This window comes from Stigmatopora nigra, chromosome 1 (assembly GCF_051989575.1).
Source record: "Stigmatopora nigra isolate UIUO_SnigA chromosome 1, RoL_Snig_1.1, whole genome shotgun sequence".
In the NCBI taxonomy this organism is placed as follows: domain Eukaryota; kingdom Metazoa; phylum Chordata; class Actinopteri; order Syngnathiformes; family Syngnathidae; genus Stigmatopora; species Stigmatopora nigra.
The window spans coordinates 23,624,538-23,649,438 of record NC_135508.1 but is presented as its reverse complement, the minus strand read 5'-3'; the positions used below and the strand labels follow the sequence as shown (position 1 = coordinate 23,649,438).

Sequence of the window (24,901 nt, the reverse complement as noted above, 5' to 3'; positions counted from 1 at the left end):
ATGCATGGTAGGCTGATTGGTCACTCTAAATTGCCCCTATATGTGTATGTATGGGTGTGGGTGTGCATGGTTGTCCGTCTCCTTGTGCGTTGTGATCGGCTGGCCACCTGTCGCCTGGAGTCAGCTGCGATAGGATCCAGCACCCCCCGCGACCCAAATGATTAAAAAGCGGTTCAGAAAATGAGATGAGGGACCCTCCTTAACGATACTAAATGCATTGACCAACATTTCCATCTATTTTCAATAGTCTAAATACTAAAAGTGGTTTCAATAGCTGTCTACTGGTCGGATGATATCGGCCACCTAGAAAGAAACGTGACAGATTTGAAGACGGCCCGGCAAAGGAGCGCTGCATGTATAAATGTAGGATGGCAACTCTCAAGTCTTGGGAAGTTTCCCCGTATGTTTTTTTTTATTATTAATGTGCGAGTAAAATATATTTTAAGTGCACTGACGTGTTTTATTGACAACCGTTGCCTAGTATTTCTCCGTTCACGAGAGAGGGAGAGTCCAAGTCGTTTGTGAACGTCACAATTCTAATTACTCAATGTTATATTATTATTGAAAATCCCCGCTTTGCTTTTGTCCTGTCTTGCGATGCCTCCTAAAGAAAAGCTGATGCTGTGGCTTTACCTCCTCTTTTTTAGTCAGACTATCTATATCGATTCTGTTTTCCCAGAGGAATACGTTGAAGTCTTGAACTCTTCCCTAATTAAGAGTCATAATATAGTCAAAGCTAAAAGAAATGACTCTATTGTTTTTTATGCTACCCTAGCCGCTTTTGAGGATGACGTAAGTTTTGTGCATCCATATGGGACACAATAATTTCATTTTTTACCCATTTATTAAAATCCCATTTTACTTTGGTATATCTTAATTGTAATAATGTATTATGCAGTACTGTGTTTATGCTTACGTTTTTAACACTACTATTTTTTACGTTTTATTTTACAATTTCTGCTATAAGATCAGAGTACTGAAATACATTTCACTTAAACATATAAAGGACATGCTAATTAATTTCCGCTATTTGAAACCATGAGTTTTCGTTGTCAAGTTATTGACACCTGGTTGCCATGGATACAAGAAGTAACCTTACATTTACTATAATATAGTGTTTGTTTCTTTTTAATTTTATCCAACAATATGAACAAAAACTGAACTTTTGGGTGACCCGTGTCTCAAGTTATTACGGTAACATGCATTGCAATGTACATTATGTTGTATTGCTGAGCTCTCTACTCATTTTCTTATACATGTTTTATCTTACATACTACAGCCAATTAAGTGACCTTGTCAATTGCAACGTTGTTTTTGCAGTGCCGCATCAAATTTGCTAGGTAATATCGATTCATTAGTCATTTGCTGTTTCCTGTATTTTGTTTTGTAGAACAATGGGGAACCTCTCACCAACCCAGTCTACGATGAGCAGGATATCGAAAGCTTTAGCCCTATTGTACTTACTCCTAGTAATCTCACATTTCCATGGCAACCCAAGGTCGAGCCACATGAGTACATAATTAAGGTATGATTCACTAGTGTCATTAGCAATTGACCAAGTTTGGCATTAAGCTCTCTTTCCATCCTTTTACATGTATTTTTAGTATCATCAAGAGGTATCACTCTCCTCTGTATCTGACATCTTGTCCTCAAATGTTTTGAATAGGCCTCAGGCGGCAGTGGGAATTTCAGCTGGTCTTCCTCCAACACTAGTGTGGCCACAGTGACTGACAAAGGTGTAATGACGACAGCCAGTGACATTGGTGTCAGCATAATTCATGCCCATGATATGCATAGCCCACTCTACTTCGGAGAGATGATGGTATCATGACGCTGCTTCTAATATTTCCGTTAAGAACCACTGTATGACATTTCAATGTAGCAAAATCAAGTAGTTTAAATGAACATATTCTTCAGGTCTACGTTGTTGAACCTGTGGCTATGGTCTTTGCTCCCTGCCAAGTGGAAGCACGAGTGGGCACGACTCTAGAACTACCGCTAAGGATGTTTGGACGATTGGGAAACAGAATGGAGCAAGTCCTGTTGAGTGACTGCTCCCACTTTGACTTGCAGGTTAATGAATTACTTGAAGGCAAGTGTGCAAATGTATTCTTATGTTCTCAATTCCTTCGGTCACATGAAATGTTCCATAAGGTGACGGTCACGAACAAATCTTATGGAGTGGATCATATCATTTAGTACAAAACGCCAGTGTGAGCTAAACTTGGAAAAAGCTTTAAATCTCCATTAGACAGGGGTCCTTAGCAGATTGATTTTAGGGTACAGATGCTATTTCATTCATAAATGCATCTTCTGTTTCTCTTATCCTTACGAGGGTCACTGTGTAGCTGTAGCCTATCCTGTATTGATTGACACGCAATTGCACAGCACAATGTGACAACCATTCACACACACACACTCATACCTATGGACAGTTCAGTCAGCCTACCATACACGATTTTTGGATGTGGGAAGAAACGTGAAACCCCCCCACAGGTGCAGTAAGAACATACAAATTCCACACAGGAAGGTCGTAGATCATTTAAACCTTGATCTCAGAACTGGTAGGCTGACAACCACTTTATCTAAGTGCAATTTAATTTGCTTTTAAGTGTCTTTCAGGATAAATTTTTAATATTACCAAATCCAAAGAGCAGTCCATCTTCATTATATTTGTGGTTTTTGACACTTTTTTGACATTGAATATTTTAAAGTGGTCTTTTAATTTTTTTACATTCAATTTTCCTGTTTGTTTTAATAACAATTGGGAGAATTAGCACTTGGGATCAACCACTTTATCTAAGTGCAATTTAATTTGCTTTTAAGTGTCTTTCAGGATACATTTTTAATATTACCAAATCCAAAGAGCAGTCCATCTTCATTATATTTGTGGTTTTTGACACTTTTTTGACATTGAATATTTTAAAGTGGTCTTTTAATTTTTTTACATTCAATTTTCCTGTTTGTTTTAATAACAATTGGGAGAATTAGCACTTTTATCAATAGGGGATAGAATAATTCATCTGTCTGATCAATTGCAATTCTTTTGTACTGTTTTATCACTTCTGCGTGTTCTATAACACTTATGTTTCTTTGTTACAGATAGACTTGCTCCAGGCCACGGGTACTGCAGTGGAGTGAGAGCCAAAGCCTTGGCTCCAGGTTACACCACACTCTCAGTCAGCTACATCCAAGGCAGTATTCACCTGAGTGCAAAGATCATTATTGCAGCTTATCCTCCACTTATTGTGAGTTTTATAATTAATCCATGTTCAATGGCCTCAAATCTGATAAATTTCTTGTGGCCACTTTATGTTAATTACTAGCAATGCTGAGTGCTGCAGGACATCTGTGTGTACAGGGGCTAGAAAAGTTATATTGTAAACATTAACTGGAGGTTTTGTTTTGATTCACTCTTATTTTAGCCCCAAAGGCCAATTAGCCTTTTCCCTCCCAACTGGCAAAGCCATTTGTAGATCTACTTGAGCATTCAGACACAGAGCCTTATCCTTACAATTAATTCAAAAATAGAATAACATTTCTGATGCTCAATTCTTGGGTTTCTTTCAAACTCTATGCATTATAATTAAGTATTATACGCTTGATCTACAGAAGTACATTTCTCTACTGGTACATATCAATGAGACGGGCTCAAACAGTATTAGTGGTAGAGAAAATTCAACTGTATCACACATCCTACAATCTATTACAATATTCTACTCACTGCAATTGGCTGGCAACCACTTGAAGGGATATCCACCTTCTGACCAACATTAACTGGGACTGGCTCCAGTAGCATTTGTTTCTTTAAACTATCAGAGATTTTCGAGTGATTCTGCTCTGATCAGTTCTGCAGATATTATCCCAACTCGATGCGACCATATATGTCAGGAACATTTTTTGTTTTGTTTAACTCCCTAGTATGCATTGTCTGTATATCACTAAAAAAACAACAACCAAAGATAAGTAGTTCAGTAGTTGTCTTATTTGGCAGGCAATTGACCCTGTATCTGTGGCTGTAGTGACTTTGGGTTCCTCAAAAGACATGCTGTTTGAGGGGGGGCCTCTGCCTTGGGTTGCAGAACCCTCAAAAACTTTATGGGACTTCAAAGCGGAAAATGAAGAAAGCATAAGTCTTACTCTGATCAGCCCATCATCCCGTAATTATGACCAGCACTTTGTGAGAGCAGCATGCAGGACATTGGGAGAGCAGGTAATATTTCCATCTATATTCTGTATAACTATTTGATGTATTTATGCACCATCTTGTTTTATGTTGTGTGGTGATATGTCAACCCCATGGTTTGCATGTACAGGCACCTTTAATAGCCCTTCTGCATCATTAATTTGTGAAGTGTCAGCACTGTACAATTCAGGACAATGGATTTTTGTGATAAATCATTATACATTAATTCGTTTTCTGAACCGGTTTATCTTCATTAGGGTCGTGAGGGGTGCTGGAGCCTATCCCAGCTGATTCTGGGCCAGAGGTGGGGGACAACACCCTGAATTGGAGAGGGACAGCCATTCTCTCCCACAATCATACCAGGGGGCAATTTAGAGTGTCAAATCAGCCTACCATGCATGTCTTTGAAATGTGGGAGGAAATCGGAGTAGACAGACAAATCCCACGAAGAACTACGAAAAACATGCAAACTCCACACAAGTGGACCAACCTGGATTTTAACTCAGGACCCCTCAGCTGTGAGGCCGACGCGTGAACCACTCATCCGCCGAGCCACTTAGAATAAATCATATATTAAATTACATCTTAGTAGCGCAATTCTGGTCTTTAAAAAAATATATATACAAATAATCCATGCCATGCTAAGGAATTATGAGCTTTGCAGTTATCCATCATTGTTTTGCAGATGCTCGAAGTGATAGTGAGTAACAAAGCCAGTGTGAGCAACCTTTATCCCGCCGTGGAGCGTGTATCTGTAAAGTTTGTTTGCACTCCTCCAAGACGCCTTACCCTGGTTCCACTGTACACCATCCCAAAGCTGAATCTACCATGCCCCTTTCTGCAGCCAAAAAGGAATGTAGTGAGTATATTATTGCCTTTTCAGTTAGTTTGACATAAGCTCACTACGATTATAATGTAATGCAAAAGTATTCATGTTTTGATGATCTTTTCCTTTTGTTTTTAAGATGCCAGTTTCAAATCACCGGAATTCAGTCTTGGTCCTTGCAGCTTTTGATCAACAAGGGCGAAAGTTTGACAATTTCAGCTCTCTGAGCATATTGTGGAAATCATCTAATGTTTCCTTGGCCAGTTTTGAGCCTACTCTACCAATGACCCTTCAACTTTTTGAGGATGAAAACAAACAGATGAAAGTACATGGTAAACATGGTTTAAATGTGGCATTTATTCTATTTTTAGTCATTCCCCCTGGAAAGGTTTAAGTTTACATTTAAACTAGATTATATTTAATGTCCTAACAAATGCAGCAAAAGACTTAAAAGAGAAAACTTCTTTCTCCAGTATTTTACTACTTTGTCCAATTTGAAGATCATTTCTTTATATCTTTGACGGGTCACTGGGGGCCCACTCTGGAGTTAGGCCTGGAGGAGGGCCACGATAGCGAGCACCTGGTGGCTGGCCCTGCACCCATGGGGCCCGGGAGGGGGAATTACAGTTGGGCAGCAGCCAAAGGAGGGATCCTTGGCAGACCAATCCCTGGCTGCAGAAAGTAGCTCTTGGTACATGTGGTTGGAAAAGAGCCTTAGCTAGTGCGTGAGGTTGAGAAGTCCTGGCTCAATGTAGTCAGGTGCACCGCTATGCACAGGTTCTGGTACCACTCCTCTCAAGAGTGGTTGGGCATTCTTCCACTCTGGAGTCACTCTCAGTGAGAGTCACCGAGCAGGTGTACATTGGGGTTCACCCCGGCAGACAACAAATTAGCATCTATCCAGGACCTGAGTGTTCTTTGTGTTTACACTCGGAGTAACCTCCCTTTTTGGAGTCCCTAGCAGCGGTGCGGGAGGGTGCTCTTTCGGGGGGCTCCCTTCGTTCAGCTGGGGCACTTCAATACATACTTGGGTAATGATAGTGAGACTTGGAGCGGGGTGATTGGGAAATACGGCTCTCCGGACCAGAACCCGAGTGGTGTTCTAATGTTTGACAATAATGAATACCATGTTCCAGCATAAGGGTGTCTATATGTGCACTTGGCACCAAGACACCCATAGGCTTTGAAGATTGACTTTGTGGTCGTGTCATTGAACTTGTGCTGCGTGTCTTGGACACTCGGGTAAAGAGAGGGGATGAGCTGTCAACCGATCACCACTTGGTGCGGAGTTCGCTCTGTTGGTGGGGGAGGATGTCGGTGTGGTCTGGCAGACTCAAACGGCAGAAGAATTGTCAACTCCCACCTTCAACAGAGCTTCTCTCATGTCCAGGGAGAGGTGGGGGACTCTAGTCCATGTGGACCCTCTATTGCTCAAGCGGCACACCAAAGCTTTGGCCGCTAGGTGGTTGGTGCCTGTCATGGCGGGAATCCCAGAACTCGCTGGTGGACATCTGCGGCAAAGGTTGCTGTCAGACTGAAAAAGGAGTCACTTTTGGCCCACAGGACTTGGAGGCAGCTGATGGATACCGGGTGGCCTAGCAGCACGTGGAATCCCTGATATATGGGATCGGTTCCCTGTATGACCGGTGTCAGAATCTGGTCACCGTAGCCGGCAGCATGTCGGATCCGCTTCCAGTGGGGTTTGAACTCCGCCAAGGCTGCCCTATATCACCCATCCTGTTCATAACTTTTATGGACAGAATATCTAGACACGTCCATGGCGTTAAGACAGTCCAGTTTGGTGGCCCCAGTGTTGCGTCCCTGCTTTTTGCACATGATATGGTTCTGCTGGCTCCACCAGGCTGTGATCTCCAAATCTCACTGGAAAAATTTGCAACCGTGTGAGAAACAGTTGGGATGAGAATCAACACCTCCACATCTGAGACCATGTTCCTCAGTTGGAAAAAGGTGGCATGCCCGCTCCGGTTCTGAGAGGAAGTCCTTTGCCAAGTGGAGGAGTTTAGGTATCTTGGGGTCTTGTTCACTAGTGAGGAGCAGGAGATAGACAGATGGATTGGTGCAGTGATGTGGACTCTGCATCGGTCTGTCATTGTGAAAAAGGAGCTAAGGCGAATGGCGAAGCTCTCTACTTATTGGTGAAATTAAATTCCCACCCTCATCTATGGTCAAGTTATGAGTTATGATCGAAAGAACTTGATCCCGGATACAAGCGGCTGAAATCAGTTAGCTCAGCAGGGTACCCGGAATCTCCATTAGAGATAAGGTGAGAAGCTCGGTCATTCGGTAGGAGCTTGGAGTAAAGCTGATACACCTCCGAAGAGAAGAGCCAGATGAGTTGGCTCGGGCTCTGATGAGGTATTCCTGGCACAATCCACCAGGGGGAGGTCATGGGTCCGATCCAGACTGTGCTGGGTAGACTAGGCCTCCCAGCTGGCCGGGAAGGCTTTGGGATCCTCCCAGAAGAGCTGAATGTTGTGGCTGGGGAGAGGAAAGTCTGGGTTTCCCTGCCTTAGCTGCTGCCTCCTACAATCCAACTGGGTATGTAGAAGAAGCTGAGACGCAATCATTTTTTGACAAACAATTTGTTGTCTTTGTCTTCTCTGACAGGTCAGAAGACCATTGTTGTGCATCAACAAAGTGGGAATGCACTCATTACCGCAACAGTGCAGGATAACCAGTTTTCACGTATCAAAGCAGCCAAAGTTATTCGTCGTGTAAGTGACACATACATTTACCTTCTGTCTGAAAATGTATGATATTTTTCACTCCTTATTGTGACGGGAACTCATTGGTCTGTGGGGTAGTGAAGGATCATATAACTCTTTTCATTTCATATCTACTATATGTAAAATTTATAGCGGTTGTATTTCCATTTTAAACTAGACTTTTATTATCAAGCCCCCATTTAATGCAAGCTAATCACCAGATGGAAAATAAAAGTCACGTTTCTTCATTCATTCATTTTTCTGTTCCACTTTATGCTCATTAGGGTCGTGTGGTGTGCTGGAGCCGGTTAAATTACATATTTGATATTTTTGTGACAAAACACCTTCGTTGGGAGTGAGGGACACGGGAGGCTGGCCATCCAACATGCGACTCTGACATTGTCAGGTCGGTTAGTTATTGGAGAACGACTTCCAGAAAATTTAGGGAAATTTTGTTCCACCATCCAGCGTTTTAAGGGGGAAAGGAGTGCACTGCCAATACTGTCAATAGTGGAGATGGAAGGCTGCTGACCTTGACTTGGGATGTTGTCACTCAGTGGGTCGTTTAATTTAAAGACACCCTTAACTCCACTGTTACACCTTCCTATGAGGAAGCAGAATCTGTGGACTCTGAGGCCATTTTTTGATCACTGGAGTACAAGCCAGGTGAAGTGGTTAATAAGCTAACTGATGGCAAAAGCTGACAAGTAAATTAAAACTAACTTTTATAGGCTCCAGATGTTGTGATTTTGGTTGATATATCTCTTCAACATTGCGCCGACATTGGGTCAGTACCTATGGATTGGCAGAACTTTTTGAACAGGGGGAGCGAAGGGTGTATTCCAAGTAGAGAGATCACATTTCTTAACCTCCCTGGTAAGGTTTATTCCATGATTCTGAAAGTGTGTGTGTGTGTGTGTGTGTGTGTGTGTGTGTGTGTGTGTATGTGTGTTTGATCCACGAGGAATGGTGTCATTTTTGTCATGGCCATGAGCCAGTGGATCAACTTTATTTACTTCTGGGGTCATGAAAAGGTCATGAAAATTAGCCCAACTACTGTACTTCTTTTGTGGACTTGAGGAAGCTGTTAACGGTGTCGAAGCCCTTTGTGGGGAGCTCCAGGATTGTAGGGGACCGGAACCAACGATATGTGCGGTCCTGTCCGTTTTACTTTTCTAACTGTTCTTTCCGCTAGAATGAAGAATTCTCTCCTGTCTCAGTGACATTGGAGCTCATATTAATTGAAGATGTGAATATTCTTCCTGACACATTAACAATATACAACCACCCAGACGTGAGGGTAAGAGATTAGTTTACATTTTAATGCTCACTTTATAAGTGAGAATCAACTTCCCGAATTCTTGTTCATGACCAAGATATTTCTGACATCTAGTGCATAATAAATAACAGCATTAAAGTTCGTAAAATGATTTTAGCATGCTATTGTGGTCAGCCCTTTGAAGTGCTCAGCACAACATGCTTAATCATACAAGTGAAAGTGTATTGTTTAACAAATTATAATTTGTAGTAGTTGATCTGAAAAACATTTTTAACTTGTTTTCCTTGCAGGTTACCCTCTCTCTGAAAGAAGGTTCAGGCTTCTTTTTTGTCAATACCAGTGTCAAAGACATTGTAAATGTAGTACTGGAGGACACAAAAAGAGAAGCCCAGGTACTGAGGAATACATTTGAGTGGCTGTGATAGAAATTTGTGGTTGAAATACAAGATAAATTTAATTATGATTCCCCTGCTAATTTGAATATCTTTTCTGAAACTCTAGATTGTCCCTGTTCAGGCAGGGGTGGTACAAGTGATGGTTCATGAGTTGTGTTTGGCATTACCATCTATAGCCAAAGCAACAGTACATATTTCTGACATCTTGGAGGTTAATTTGAGAGTGGTCGACAAGGTCAGTTTACAAATCTGATAATCACTGTAGTCATTTTGATTAGTGCTGATTAGAACTGATTAGACAGCTTTGATTTTTGACTCATGGAGGGTAGGGTGGACACGAAAAGAGGGCGTAAAAAGTAGCCACTTGAATGAACCGACGAAACATGGCAAGAGCTGTTTTGAAGGGAAGGTTTTGAATATTGTGCAAGACTTTCTACCCAACTGGATAAGAAGATGATTGGCATTTGCTTGTGTGCGAGATGTCATCCAAATCCTCTAGGGCTGACGAGTCAAGACATTTGTTTTTCTGTGATGGAAACGAGGGGGATTTGAAGGGGGACAAACCTGAGGAAGCGCTTTGCACTATGTTATGTGCTTACTCTTTGGACAATGCAAAATGGGAGCTCCAGGAAGAGGAATATTCTCTTGAAAAACAAACGGCTAAAGGGCAGTTGGAGTGCGCTTGTAGGCCTAAAGAAAGGAAAACTTACCCTGGCGACTGGCAAGGATTTCCGTGAATCCATGAACCTTTATCACTGTAATATCTGTACTCTGTCTAAGTCCATTATCAGGCTTAAAATCAAGTTAAGAAGTTCTGAGATGTGCAATGGGGTGCAAATGCAAGATGGGAGTGAGATTAGCAGTTGTCACCACAAGTTTACAACCTGGTGTTCTGATCAGGAGTGAATTGCTCAGAGAGTCAAAGTAACATGCCAACAAAAGGGTTGGCATAGAAGCAAACAAGCAGACAAATAATATCACCAGTGGGAAGGCAGGCAGACAGGCAGGCACACATTGAAGAATCTGGAGAACAAAATAGAATAGTGACCTTGGTAAAGCAGTGTTGAGCAATATGTGGAAAATTGGTTGGTTTTACAAACACTGATTAGAGTTGTTGATCTGGTGTAAAAGTTAAAGTGAGCCCAATGACTGTCTTTTGAAAATGAAAATCAGACATTGGCATTTGGCAGGGGTGGTGAGCAAGTTAGACACGAAGAGCCAACATTTTGACACGGGAGAGGAAAAGTAAAGCTCTAAGGACACCAGGACAGGCACCTTAATTTTCTGTCTTGGTGCTTATCTTCTACTATTCATGGAATTTGGTCTTAGCATTTTTACGGTTTCTAAGGTTTTCCCTTACTGTGTACTGAAGTGTTGAATTCTCAAATGACCGAGTTAATTTGTTTCATTTTTAGCTGGAAATTGATAAATATGTAATATGTTATGCCAGCGTGTTGGCTGATAACAAGAAGCCCTTCCCAGTCAGCTATTTCCAATTCATGAAGTTGAAGTTGAAGGCAGCATCTTCAATAGTCTCTATAATGTAAGTGATTTGAAACTGAATATGCTGTTGTTGAATATATTCATCCCTTAACAGTTTGCATACTCAATTTTCAGGCCAATACCAGATCAGACTGAACATAGTGCAGTTTTTAAAATAAAAGGTGTTTCTGTTGGCCAGACAACTTTGTCAGCTGTTGTGGTGGATAAAAAGGGGAGAACATTTTCATCTGCCCCTCAACAAATTGAGGTTTGTTTGTTTGTGACGTTAATCTTGATCACCACAACTAAACCATTCAAATTGTTCCTTCACAGGTATTCCTACCCTTCCAACTCATGCCCAGGAAAATGACTTTGCTAATTGGAGCAATGATGCAGGTGTGTGTTTATTGATAATTATGGTCACCTTATCAGAAAGCCTATGGTCAACCTGCCAAAAGAGTGCAATTATTTTTACTGGCTGGTTTCGAAAAGGGAGTTCTGCCAGACTTTCTTATGCAAACAGCAATGGCCAAATTGTAGTCCTTTGCAAATCCTGTTTCTTTAAAAATATTAAAAAAAATATCCATTGGAATCTTGGCAAAATAAACAATTACCATATTTTTTGCATATTTACCACCTCCGCATGAATTGCGTTTAAAAATTGCTGAATTTTCCGATTCTTTTCGTAAAAGACCCACCTGATTCACAATTTTCACCTCCATATTCATGGTTTTAATAGGGAGTACAAATGTGTTACTTTGAAGGTAAAATCTTTCCAAAAATCATCCCAAGTGGTATTTTCTGAAACTGTATGAATCAAAATGATCGTTTTTCTGAAAGGGTGTTGCCTGCATAAGAACGAATTACAAAAGTTACGTGACCAGTACAACCAGGAAGTGTCCGTAAGCGGTCCAGTTTTGATACACCATCCCTAGTCTCTGGATGCAATAATAGCATGAGATCCACATCAGGCAGGTACCAAAGCCAACATTTAAAAGATAGACCGCAAGACCTTCAATCAGCCTTAACAACTATTGGGATGTGTTGACATAGTAAACACCTTGAACACATGTATTAAGGCTACTCGCGTCTGGTTAGTCAGGGCACGTTTAACTACCGGTAAAAAGTAAAATGGTGGCGCCCTGAGTCACCAATGGCAGGCACAAGTGACTGACGTACGTTTTTTTCTTCTTGTATTTTCATTCATAGACACATATAAGTCGCACATATTAAAATATTTACGTAATTTTTTTGTTGCAATTGTCGCTCATATGCTAGAAAGAAAATTATTTACAAAACCAAGTATTAATATTAATAAAATATTAATACTACTACCACTACTACTAATAATTATACTATTGCCACCACCACTACTACTAATAATAATAACAATGATAATAATAATAAAAACAGCAATAATAATAATAATGTTAATAAATAATAATAATGTTAATAAATAATAGTAATAATAATGTTAATAAATAATAATAATGATGTTGAATAATAATAATAATGATGTTGAATAATAATAATAATAATAATAATGTTAATAAATAATAATAATGTTAATTAATAATAATAATAATTTTAATTGATAATAATAATAATATTGCTAATTGGTAATAATAATAGCATAATTAATAATGATAATCCATAGGAGACAGCCAGCCATTTGCACACCCAACCATACCACCACAAAGCCGGAATCGATCCTACGCTTGCCCGCACCGAAGTCAGGTGAGTGAAGCCCTATATCCCCCATTAGTGGCTAAAAATCAGCTCAAATAAAATATTTGGAAAAGGACCTGTCTCAGGTTTATGGGAAGCTTAATCTCTTGATTTGTGTTTCAAATTATACTATGATGGTAACTTACCTGCTTTAACAGCAGTTAACTTCTAAAATATATTATAAAATAGAAAGAACTTATTTTTTGGTCAATCTTTTATTTTCCAGATAACAGTTGATGGTGCCCCTCAGCCTCATTCCAATATTCTCTTTTCTATAGCCAATGAAGCCATTGCTTCTGTAAATGGCATTGGTCAGGTAAAGGCTCTGAGCATTGGTAATGTGAGAGTAACGGGATTCATTCAAGCTGTGGATACAGAAACTGGAAAGCTAGTTGTTGTGTGGGAGGTAAATAACACAATTAAGAGTTGCAGGTGAGTTTTTCTTTGAACAGATGCAACTTCAAATTATAATTGGTCTGTGTCTTCAGGATCAAATAGAAGTTGAAGTTGTACGTTTGACAGCAATTCGAATCAGGGGACCCATTACATGTATAAAGAAGGGAGCGCAGGTACAACGGGAATGCTAATTATAAAACATCTTTCCACTGCAATGCCTATATACATATTATATTATATATAAATTTAATCTTAATTTGATCTGATTACTTTCTGTAGATGCCTGTGTATGTTATGGGTTTGACCAACAGTCAGACGCCTTTCACTTTTGCCAATGCTGTTCCTCAACTTAGTTTCCATTGGTCCACCACTAAAACGGACATAGTCGATGTTCAGTCAAGACACTCAATGGTATGCCTCTGCAAAATATATTTACACCGAGTATTTCCATTCTAGCAAAGGTTTTTTGACATGCTGCGGCGCTTATCTATGTGGCTGTACAGTATCTACCTATTCATCATTCACCTTTTCATTTTGCTTTTTTAAACTGATATTAAGGCTAATGTGGAGCTCAACTCAGAACACAATTTCAGCATGAGAGTGATTGGTCAGAATAGAGGGCGGACTGGGCTGACTGTCGTTGTCAAAGTTGATGATGCCAATGCCGGTCAACTTGCTGGTCATCTTACAGAGCTTAAAGATGAGATCCAAATCGAGGTAAAATTTTAAAACTTGAAACTTGGAAATGTTACTCACTGCACTGTGAGCGAATTGCCGCAAATCTGTGAATTAAAACAAAAATGAATGGCTGCATAACAGTAATGTAACATCTTTATAAAATATCGGAATATCTGAAATACGCTTTGTGAAAGAAAGGCAATGGATGACCTGTGCAAACATTTGAAAGGATAAAGTTGGTTAATAATATTTACAAAATGTCTATTTTGATAAAGGTTTTTGATAACTTACACATACTTAGTCCCACCCTTGAAACCGGAGAGATACTCATGGCTCCAAACTCAGTCCTACAACTGCAAACGAGGAGGTGAGTTTTATTTTCAGGATCAGTTTTGTTTTCTATTTAAATACTGAAAGATACCTGGAAACCTATTTTTTTGTGTGAATAAGGGATGGCACCAGTGTATTTTCATACAAGATAATGGATGGTATTGACCAGGCTGCTGTCGTGCAAGTTGATCAGAATGGTCTTGTCTTCTCTGGCCCACACACTGGCATTTCATCATTGCTTGTCCACTCACAAGAGTTCATTGGTGTCAATCAAACTCTCATCATTACAATAAAGGTCAGACTGTCAAGTTGACATTTATGTACTATAGTGGTTCTTGTGGGTTTGCTGGCCTGTGACTTCGCCATTGATTTAGTCTTTTTTTGTGGTTACTTACTTTGAGGTCCCTCTTCTCCGCTATTAATCAATTAATTGTATTAGTGTCGTCATCACACACTCACTTAACTACTCTTTGGTTAAAAGAAAGTAAACATGCATTCAACAATAAAACTTGATAGACATGCAAAAGTGCACTAAGATGATTGGAAAAATAGTACCTCTACTCAACAATACTTGAGAATAGAATTTCCAAGAAATCTAGCTTTTCTAAATACTTGGTTCTGTGTGATTTCTTTCATATTTGTGTTGACCTGTGGGTCATTTTTTTCCCTGAACGATCACCACCATAATTTTTTTTTCTCACATCTAACATCTTTATCCCTCAGGTGTTGCCCGTGTACTATGTGCGTTTCACTACCAGTACAGTGTTGCATACATTCTCCAAGGAGAGCCTGAAAGCCCTTCCCTTAGGAATAGTGCTCACTTTCACTATTCATTTCCACGCCATTACTGGAGAGGCCCTGCACAGTTCCAACAACCATCTCAACTTCTCCACTAACAGGTCAGTGTCCACTCCAGTTCCCGATCCCGCTAATAATTTATTTTTTGATAAATGAAAAAAATGGGTGGGGTTTGCGGTTCTGGGTATTTCATTATGCACTAGGCTTTAAAACTCGGACCTCCAGTCCCAAAGTCAAGCCAAAATGAATTATACTGTGGATATACTGTATGTCTGATGTATTTTGACCAAAGTTGGATCTTATTTTTTTTCAGGCATTTTATGTTTCACAGATGAATTATTTTCTCAAATCAGACCAAACACAACATCTATTTTAATCCCATGGCTGTCTCAATTATGTTGAAATAAAATGCCATGGCAAAGCAACAAATTTGCAAGTAAATGTTTTAAAGTGTGGCCGGGTGGGGCGAGTGGTTGCCACATTGGCCTCACAGCTCTTGGGTCCTGGGTTCAAATCCGGGTCATGTCAATCTGTGTGGAGTTTGCATGTTCTCTGCCACATTCCAAAAACATGCATGGTAAGCTTATTGGACACTCTAAATTGCCCATAGGTATAGGTGTGCATGGTTGTGCCCTGCGATCGGCTGGCCACCGATTCAGGGTGTCCCCCGCCTCTGGCCCGGAGTCAGCTGGGATAGGCTCCAGGACACCTGGGACCCTAATGAGGATACAGATGTTCAGAAAATTAGATTAGATGTTTTAAATGTCTTTTTGTTGAGACAATTTTTTGTTTTGCTCGTGAATGACAGGAATGATCTGGTTCAGATCGAATTTGGGCCAGAAAACCATGTCTTGACAGTAAGGACAGTCAAGGCAGGCCTCACCCTGCTGTCCGTGCATGACAGGGAAAACACTGAAGTGGCAGACTACATTCCACTGCCAGTTGAGCATACCATCCAGCCAGAAGAACCCAAGAAGCTGGTGGTGGGTGATGTCATTTGCTTTACTGCTCAACTGGCTGCTCAAGATGGTGAGGGATTTAGAGCAGGGGTCTCTAAACTATTCCACAAAGTGCCGCAGCAGACGCCAATCTGGTCTCTTAAAACTGTAACCAGATAATATCAGTCAGGTGTTGCTTTAAAAAAAAATTCAATAACAGTATAGGTCCAACAATCTGTATTGATATTGGAACAAAAAGCAGTTACAGTTTGCAGACCCCTGATCCAAAGTATAGACATGCATAAACTCCAACAATTTCAGACTAACACCTTGGCCATGTTTTTCTCCCTATTTTTCTTGGTACGAGGCCATGGTTCTTGGACCTCCTCAGCCAATAACGTGCTCCAGGTAGACTCAAAAACGGGTGCAGCTGTAGCCAGAGACTATGGGACTGCCACTGTGTACTATGAGATACCTGGTGTTTTGAAAACATACAGAGAGGTACAGTACAATATCTGAATTCAGATAATCTATCTTGCTATTCATTCATTCATCTTCGTACCACGCATCCTCTTAAGAGTTGCTGGACCCAATCACAGCCAACTTAGGGCAAAAGGTCGATTACGCCCTTGTTTGGTCCCCAGTCATCCATAGGGCCTACAGACAGACGACCATTTGCACTCACAATCATACTGCCACCAGTATATTCAAAGACATAACATTTGCACTCACAATCATACTGCCACCAGTATATTCAAAGATTGATCTCAGTGTTTTCTATGCTGGTGTAAATTTTTTGGAGTAGGATTCCTGGATTTACATTACAGTACCTACTGTTATAACTACTTTTTTCTTCTGTCATTATAGTACTTACTATTATAACTACTTTTTTTCTTCTGTCATTATAGTACTTACTGTTATAACTACTTTTTTTCTTCTGTCATTATAGTACTTACTGTTATAACTACTTTTTTTCTTCTGTCACGTACTGTTCTAGGTGTTTGGCTGCGAATAAATGCCTTTGTTATTCTAAATGAATGTTGTTATATGTAACGGGCCGTATATGGCCCCCAGGCGGAGGTTGGAAAACATGTACACACACACACACGACCGGAGTGGGGCGAACGCATCGGCGCAATGTTCTTCGGCTGGCTATCCGGTCGGCTAACTAGTCTTTCGGCTAACCTTACGTTTGGCCCGATGTCCCCTCGGCGAGTTGGCCCTCGCCCAGAATGTCAGTCGGCTAAACTTTTTTAGGCAAATCGACCATGTGCCTATTTTATAAGTCTTTAAAATTGCCTTAAAATCGTTGAATTTTAAAATTTCTCCCGTCTAAGATGCCCACTGATTCACAATTTTCACCTCCATATTCATGGATTTAATAGGGAGTACAAATGTGTTACTTTGAAGGGAACATTTTAAGAAAAATCATCACGTGTTATTTCTGAGATACTTTATGAATCGAAATAATCGTCTTCTGGATTTCCAAAAGGTTAAAAAAGGAAATCACTTGACTATTAGAACCAGGAAGTGTGTCCTTAGCGGTCTAGCTTTCACCAAGTCTCTGGTTACGATAATAGCATCAAGGCTGATATTTTAATGATTGACTGCAAAACCCAGCTTTAACAACTATTGGGATGTGTTGACATGGTATACACTATGAACACATTTATCCAAGCTTCTCGCATTTAGCTAATCAGAGCACGTCTAAGTATGGTAAAATGGCGGTGCCCTGAGTGAGCAAGGGCAGGCATAAGTGAGTTTTTTCACGTTTTATGCAAGATTTTTCTTGAATTTCATTCATAGACGTCAAAATACATTTTGATTAGTGTTTTATCTGTCACTCTAAATTTCCCCTAGGTATAAGTGCAAGCGTGAGTGGTTGTGCCTCTCCTTGTGGCCTGTGATTGGCTGGCAACCAATTCAGGGTGTCTCCGGCCTGCTGCCCATAGGTGGCTGGGATCGACTCCAGCAAAGCTTGTGACCCTTGCGAAGATGAACTGTCGAGAAAAAGAATGATGAGACATGGGTTATTGTTTCAATATTCATGAACTTTTATGTATTTGTACATAAATCAAAGTAAATAATATTATAGAATAATAGAGCCGAGTGGCTAGCGCATTGGCCTCAGTTCTGGGTTTGGGGTTCGATCCCAGGTCGGTCATCACTGAGTGCCGCTTCATGTTCTTGCAGGGTTTGCTTGGGTTTTCACCAGGTAGTCCGGTTTACTCCCACATCCCAAAACAGGCAGAGTAGGCTGGAATAACACTTTAAATTGCCCCTAGGTATGAGTTTGGGCATGAATGGTTGTCCGTGTCATTGTGCCCTGCGATTGTCTGTTCACTGTGTCCCCTGCCTGGTGCCCGTAGTTAGCTGCACCCCCAGCAGCCCTTGTGAGGATAAGCGGTTCAGAAATGAATGAATATATTATAATAATTAGAATAATAAAAATAATATTTCTTCTGACAACAAAGGAATGAATATGTGATGCATTTATTTTCAAAGCATGCTCATCGAAGTAATTTTGTTTTCAGAATGCTAATTGAATAAATTTTTTCCATTGATTAGGTCAATGTGGAATCAGCTACAAAAACAAGTGCAATTGCAGAGTCCTTACCAGTTAGATTTGGGAAGCAGACTAAAGTCCAACTCACAACCAGAAAACAAGGAACCAATCTCATTGGTACAAAGAGACTTTTCTGTTCTATTATCACATGTTGCAGTGAAAACAGCGAAACATTACTCCGCACTTAGACCCTCATTACTCCTACATTAATTGAAGCATTTGACAGACTGCTCAGTAGTGTAAAATTTTACATTTGAAATACATCAATAGTGAAAGGATTTTCAATAAATCATTGACATGCTTTCTGCCTAGACCTTTGCTCATTTAAATGTTCCGTGTTATTTAGATGTGTGACGTTGCGTATATTTGTGTACTGTACCCTACAGGAGTGTGCTCTTCTATCCAGAAAGAAACCATTGCACAAATGCAACCAGAAACCTCTGTCATCTGCCAACTCAGTTTTACCAGCCATGCTGTTAATTTCCCTGCGAGCAGCGTCTTTAAAACACACACCAGCTTTGATCCTAACATTGGTATGTCTTGATAGATTTTCATTCTTGTGAGCACAAAGGAATTTGCTTAGGCCATGTAACATTCTGTTTTAAGAAATATATAAATCTGATGATTTATTCCTCTGTTAGTCAATCTGTGTTTTCAAAGTTTTTATGTCATGTAATTTTAGAACAAGGTTGTCTCAAAACCAAACTTGGGCACCAATCAAACAAGGCTGACAATGAAAAGGGGCAGGTGTATACTGTTTACAGGCTATAGTCAATGCCTTTGCAGCCAGAATAGTGTATTTAACCACTCCCATAAAGGAGACAGGTTGGTGAATCAAGCTGCAGAGGCTCATTAATGCCTGAAAGCTTGTTAAATTTTATTTGGGACCCTGATAAACTCGACAATAGGCACATTGTGCTAAGCAAAGTCTGAACGAGAAACAGATTAGAACTGAATATGACTTTTCGTGCAATAGCTTAAGTCTTAGCCAAAGCCAATGTTCCTACTTTGGAGATTCCCCGTTATGTTAAGTGTGGCGACGCCGTGGGGCGTAGTGTAGGACCCAAACACAGGGAAGCAATAAGAGACATGGAATGGAGTGCTCTTACAAAACTTTTAGGAAAATGTGGCAAAGGTATCACGAAAATAACAAGGACTTAGCATCAAATAACAAAATCAAACCTGATGTGGAAAGACATAGGGTAACGAGGAACTTGGCATGGAAACTGAATGAATCAAACAAGGCAGACAATTTGACAATAACTAAGAAACACACAGGGTTTATATAGACAGACACGGGCTGATTATCAATCACACGCAGCTGGCTACAAGAGGAAAGCCCGGAGGGACACGAGGCGAAAAGCACACACACACACACACACACACACAACTCTACCGAAAACCCTAACAAGACATGACGTTGCCCTTTAAAGAATAATTTTGCAACCAGCGTTCATTATTTAGATTTACACTGTAATGCCGTGCTCTGTCATCAATATTGTTTTTCTCTTAACCACCAGGCTTGTACACATGTTACATGACCTTGCAACCAATGGCAGACCAGATTACCAGAGTTCTGAGTCTGTCTATGACCAACCTACTAGTGACTGCCAACCTGGATGGCAGTGCCTTCTTTGGAGAGCAGGTTAGCGCCAGACTGCCCATAGAGCCCGGCCTTTACTCCGACCTGACTGAACTGATGCTCACCAATCTACACCCATCGGCAGAGTTTACAGTCTTTGGTCCAGCTGCTGGTCTAGCTGATATGGAGGTCAGAGGCAATATCAATTTGCATATATAATGTGAACATGGGGAACCCGATGAGCGAGTGGTTAATGCAGCAGCCTCACAGTTCCGTGTATTGAGGGTTCAATTCCAGGTGCGTCCTCACTTTGGACTTGCGTTGGTTATCTCCTAGTACTGCAGTTTACTCTGAGATCCCAATAACATGCTTGGTAGGCTGATTAAACACTCTAAATTGCCCCTAGGTATGAGTGTGCAGGCCACCAATTCAGGGTGTCCCCTGCCCGGTGCTCAAAGTTAGCTAGGATAGTCTCAAACAAGTAATCCTAACCCCTAATCCATGACAATGAGCAGTTTGGAAAATGAATGTGACATTGCTCCAGATGAGAAAAAGAATATAGAAGAACATCTGTCTCTATGATAGGTTGTCTCCACTTCTCCTGACATTGATATTCAAATAATTGAGGCAGTCAGTGGCTTTGCGCCTCACTCAAAGTACACCATCAAGTCTTTGGACCTCCGGGCAGCTGTCTCTACTTCCATTACCATTAGCAGTGCCTCCTTGAGTCAAAGTTTTATCATCCCAGTCACTTTTAGACACCTGGCTGAGCCGGGTGCAAGCAGACAAGGTCAGTTCTTCTCTTTGGTTTAATGGTGTGTCACAGTAAGCTTGTATTCTGAAAATAATTCAAGCAGAGCATTTCTTCAGTTTGCTTTGATCCCTACTCACCTGACATCCAATAATTTTAAAACACATTGTATCGAAGACATGGTTATTCCTATGAGTGACATGTTGCTATTTGAGGATTTTCCCAAATGGATATGTTTAACTAACAGAATTCAAACGTCATCCCCTTGTTGAACCACTATTCTTAGCGCTTAAGACATTTTCATCGGCTATGATTTCACTCTGTTCCCTAGTACCTGCTGCGCCACTTAATACAGGGGAGGATCCCGCCCACGTTGACATCAACCTGAAGATGCAGTTCATACTGTTTGCTATACTAGCATTTACATCCATCATCTACATTGGTAGTCTGCTTTCTAATTAGTATTATATTAGTTTTATGCGACTATTTCTTGTTGTTGATTGTTAAAAACAACACTATACAGGTGTCATAATTTTACTGTTTTGCTTTGTTTTCTGAAGTTGTTAGTTTGGTGTTCCCTCCCATTCAACCAAACCTCAGGACACTTCCACCCAATGCTGGTAGGACAAAAATTATTATACTTGTAAAAAGTTCAGGTTTTATGAATGAATGGTATATAAGAATGTAGTGAAATCTTCAGCTAACTCATCACAATACTACAAAACCAGTCTCCTTTAACTAATACCATTAGAATATATTTATTGGACACAAGTTGTGGCATCCATAGTGGAAAAATGTAAGGGGACACTTAAATTCCTAAAGAGGTAATCTGGGTCTGTCAACCAACAATACAGTGGTACCTCTACATACGAGCAGCGCTACCTACGAGCAGCTCGAGATACGAGGAAATTTTTGAGCAAATAATTTTCTCTAGATACGAGAAAAAATTTGAGATGATAGAAAGCCAGGTGGCCATGACATGAGAGGCAGTTTATTATAGTAGCTCACTGCCGCATCTCTTTCATGTATAACAGATATCTATGAGCACACGATTCTCCTAAACATGGACCAGAAAACGCACATTGCGCATGCGCGGGCAAAAAGAGGGCTTTCTGGGCAATGAAGTACTCGTGCACACAACATTCGTTAGCCAATGGCACCCTTTCTCAGAATGAGACTTCATTACCCACAATCATATACATGGGAAGGCTGAGCTGTTGCATTTTTTCAGGGTTCCCCTCATCGCACCCCACCCTTGCCTGTTAGCTCCCAGTAGCGGAGCGATCGCTCATTCAAGACTACTTCTCGTTGGCAAGTGGTCATGCGTTATCTTATTGTGAGGACATTTGTGTGCCTCATTTTCGGAATATTTTGAAGGGAATACTAGAACAAACAGCCCGATAGCGAACGTGAGGGTGGAGGGGTGGCAAACAGCTAACCCGGAGAAAAAAGGTAAAAAAATAAAACAAAAGTAGAATTAAGTTTTGTGTAAAGTTAAATTATGTTTGAATGTGTCCGTATATATTAATCCAAGTTAATTTAGATGTTAGTTCGGTTACGAATGCATTGCGGTGGAAAGTAAACGACCCCCCATTCCACTCTCTGCGCGTACCTTTCTCTCCCCTATGCAAAATCCATCTAATTTTAGTTCTATTGAACACATTTTATTACTATTAAACGACTAGTTATGTGTTACTTTTTTTATTAGAGCTCAGTCCCGGAACGAATTAAGCTTGTATGTAGAGGTACCACTCTACAGTAGTTTCATCAGTGAGAGAGCACAGGAGTTGCTGGTTAAAGGGGCGGGAATGAAAATGTTGTCAACGTGCCCGTATGTGGAAGTGCCAACGTAGCAACCATAATGAAAACAGCAAATAAATTCCAAGGTATTATCTTGTATTAAATTGCACCTGGTCAAGAACCACCCTTCTTGTGCAAAGAAAAAAAGCCCTTTCATCAGTGAAGGCATATCACAAAGAAACCAGCAATTGTAGGAATCATGTCTGTCTGTTATTCTCTGTATGATGGTGTCCTGATTCTAATTCTCTGGTTTATTTCTTACAGTGGTTCGCTTGGTGTTCCCACCCCTGGAACCAAGCCACCCATCAACTTTCAGCCTCTGGAAACATCCACCTTTTATTGGTAGGAGACTATGTTAATGATTATTCCTGTACAAATAAAAACAATACTGACACTGATTCTGTCTCTTCCTCAACCCTAGATTCCAGGATGATTCCAGACAGAGGTCGCAAGGTGCATCTTTGGTCTGTGGACTACTAGTGCTAAGAAAACCCTAATTATGATCCCTCCTGTCACTCAGTGGATCATCATTTAATGTACCTCATCCCCCTCAGAATGAAAACTGGGGGAGTTAAGGTCCATTATAATGATACAATTGTGTCAGGTATCAAAGCAGGCAAGGAACAAGGAGATCCAAGCACTTAAGCAGGCAGGCCAGGGAAGGTAGTAGTGAAAGGGAAATAGCATTTTTGCAAACATGCTAATCAATAAACACACGTGGACAGGCTTGCTATGCTTAAGTAAATAATAATATAACGATATTAAGACCATAGTGTGACAAATAATAAATCTAAAAAAAGTGCATGGAAAGAGTGTTTGGGATGGCAGACTAAAGAGCCAATTTTCAAGAAAATTAGTGAGTGACAGCGGACAGCGATAACAACCCTGGTCACTAATTCAGCGTGTCCCCCGCCTCTGGCCAGGAGACAGCTGTGATTGGCTCCAGCGCCCTCTGCGGCTCTAATGAGGATAAAGCAGTTCAGAAAATGAGGGATGAGATCAGAGATTCAATAATTTGCCTGGTTGCTGTTGCACTTCCCCCATCTGAAGACTATTCCTCTTCAACACGGGCAGCATGAGCAGGCGAATAATCGACGTGTGGATGTATGTAATGAACTGTTTTGCGTTTTCAGTTTAGTTCGCTTGTGTACTGTTTTGGGTGTCTTATGCATTTTGTCCTTGTGAAGTTCATATTTCGAGCCAAAACACTTAAAAATGGAATAGTTTCAGTACATTTATCATGTTCAGCCTGATGCTGCTTAGGTTACAAAGTTTAAAGTTTTGCATGTTAATGCAAAATTAGATTAAGATTATCGAAGTGGGTACCACGTTCGCCTCACAGTTCTGAGATGTTGAATCCCCGGTGGGTTCGGACCTTCCCATGTGCATTTTGCATGTTGTCCCCAAGCCTGCGTGGGTTTTCGCCAGGTAATATGGTTTCCTCCCACTTCCCATAAACACGCATGGTAATAATTGTCCCTGCCATCTGCTGGTGCTCAGTGTCTCCCCCGCTTTTTGCTCATAGTTGGCTGGGATAGACTCAACTCAATAAAAATAAAAGCCTAACTTTTAGCAGCTCTTTGTAAGTTTCCTCCCTCACCTTTTAATCAAAATACTTTTTCTGAACAATGTGTTGAACAACCCATATTCCGCATGCATTCAAGGAGAGGTCCATGTTAAAGAGGTGCTGGTCCTTAAATAGTTGTCATCTGAATTACCTTTTTACAAAAGAATGATGACCTCGCTAATTTAATGCCACATTGCTATTGATACTGCTCAACATAAATTGCCCATTTAGTTTTCTACTGCCCCTACTGGTAAGTTGTTTGGCATGTTGCAATAATATACTGAAAATGTGAATCTGGTTTGTCAGATTGAATTTCTATTCTTCTTAACACTACTGCATATGTGTTTATGCAAACTTATATTTTAAAGTCTAAAGGGCTGGGACAGCCTGGAATAGAAAAACTCATCTCGGAACTGTCTTATTGGTGGAGAGAGAGACATCCATTGTAAGCACAAAATCTAAACGATATCAACTTTAAAGGCCGACAATGGAGTTTTGAAATGAAAAAAAATCATCTTAACCATTGACATTTAGAGCTTTGTTAGAACTATTTAAAAAATATATGTGCTTCATTAATGTCTTATCAACCATTATGGCTATTTAATGAAAAATTGAAGTGCAAAATATGAGTTGAGACCAAGTCTTCCCATCTTGGGATGACAAGGTTGCATGAAATCCGAGTCTATATTGTATCCCTAGTTAAAAGTTTTTAAGACCTTTACAAGATGAGTCATTTATCCACTTTTTCATTGCCTTGTGTGGCCTTGAACTGTAGAAGTTATAAACCAAAAGAAGTATGTGTCTCTGTTCCACATTTGCGAACCTAGTTATAAACTTAAAGAAGGATAGCATATTTATCTGTATCTTCAGCTG

General features: G+C 40.5%; 1 protein-coding gene across 1 annotated transcript; it reads left to right on the top strand.

The window, feature by feature from the left end:
* The first annotated feature begins 74 nt into the window (after window positions 1–74).
* Window positions 75–24,321, top strand: LOC144204298 (nuclear pore membrane glycoprotein 210-like). The gene is made up of 32 exons (XM_077728210.1): window positions 75–792; window positions 1,391–1,525; window positions 1,667–1,822; window positions 1,918–2,092; window positions 3,103–3,248; window positions 3,995–4,213; window positions 4,872–5,045; window positions 5,152–5,344; window positions 7,641–7,747; window positions 8,934–9,038; window positions 9,308–9,409; window positions 9,519–9,647; window positions 10,828–10,955; window positions 11,030–11,162; window positions 11,228–11,290; window positions 12,849–13,028; window positions 13,111–13,191; window positions 13,298–13,429; window positions 13,577–13,735; window positions 13,972–14,063; window positions 14,147–14,321; window positions 14,750–14,925; window positions 15,633–15,853; window positions 16,130–16,263; window positions 18,331–18,445; window positions 18,715–18,861; window positions 19,849–20,099; window positions 20,496–20,700; window positions 20,993–21,103; window positions 21,222–21,281; window positions 22,726–22,803; window positions 22,883–24,321. Exons 1-32 carry the CDS (start codon window positions 598–600, stop codon window positions 22,939–22,941), a joined length of 4,536 nt encoding a protein of 1,511 aa, XP_077584336.1. The 5' UTR covers window positions 75–597; the 3' UTR covers window positions 22,942–24,321.
* Window positions 24,322–24,901: the final 580 nt, after the last annotated feature.

Bases quoted from the DNA above. Each gene is read 5' to 3' on its own strand.
- LOC144204298 (XM_077728210.1), top strand. From the start codon at position 598: ATGCCTCCTAAAGAAAAGCTGATGCTGTGGCTTTACCTCCTCTTTTTT. The intron at 1,526-1,666 runs GTATGATTCACT...TGTTTTGAATAG, and splicing joins CACATGAGTACATAATTAAG to GCCTCAGGCGGCAGTGGGAA. The intron at 10,956-11,029 runs GTAAGTGATTTG...CTCAATTTTCAG, and splicing joins TCTTCAATAGTCTCTATAAT to GCCAATACCAGATCAGACTG.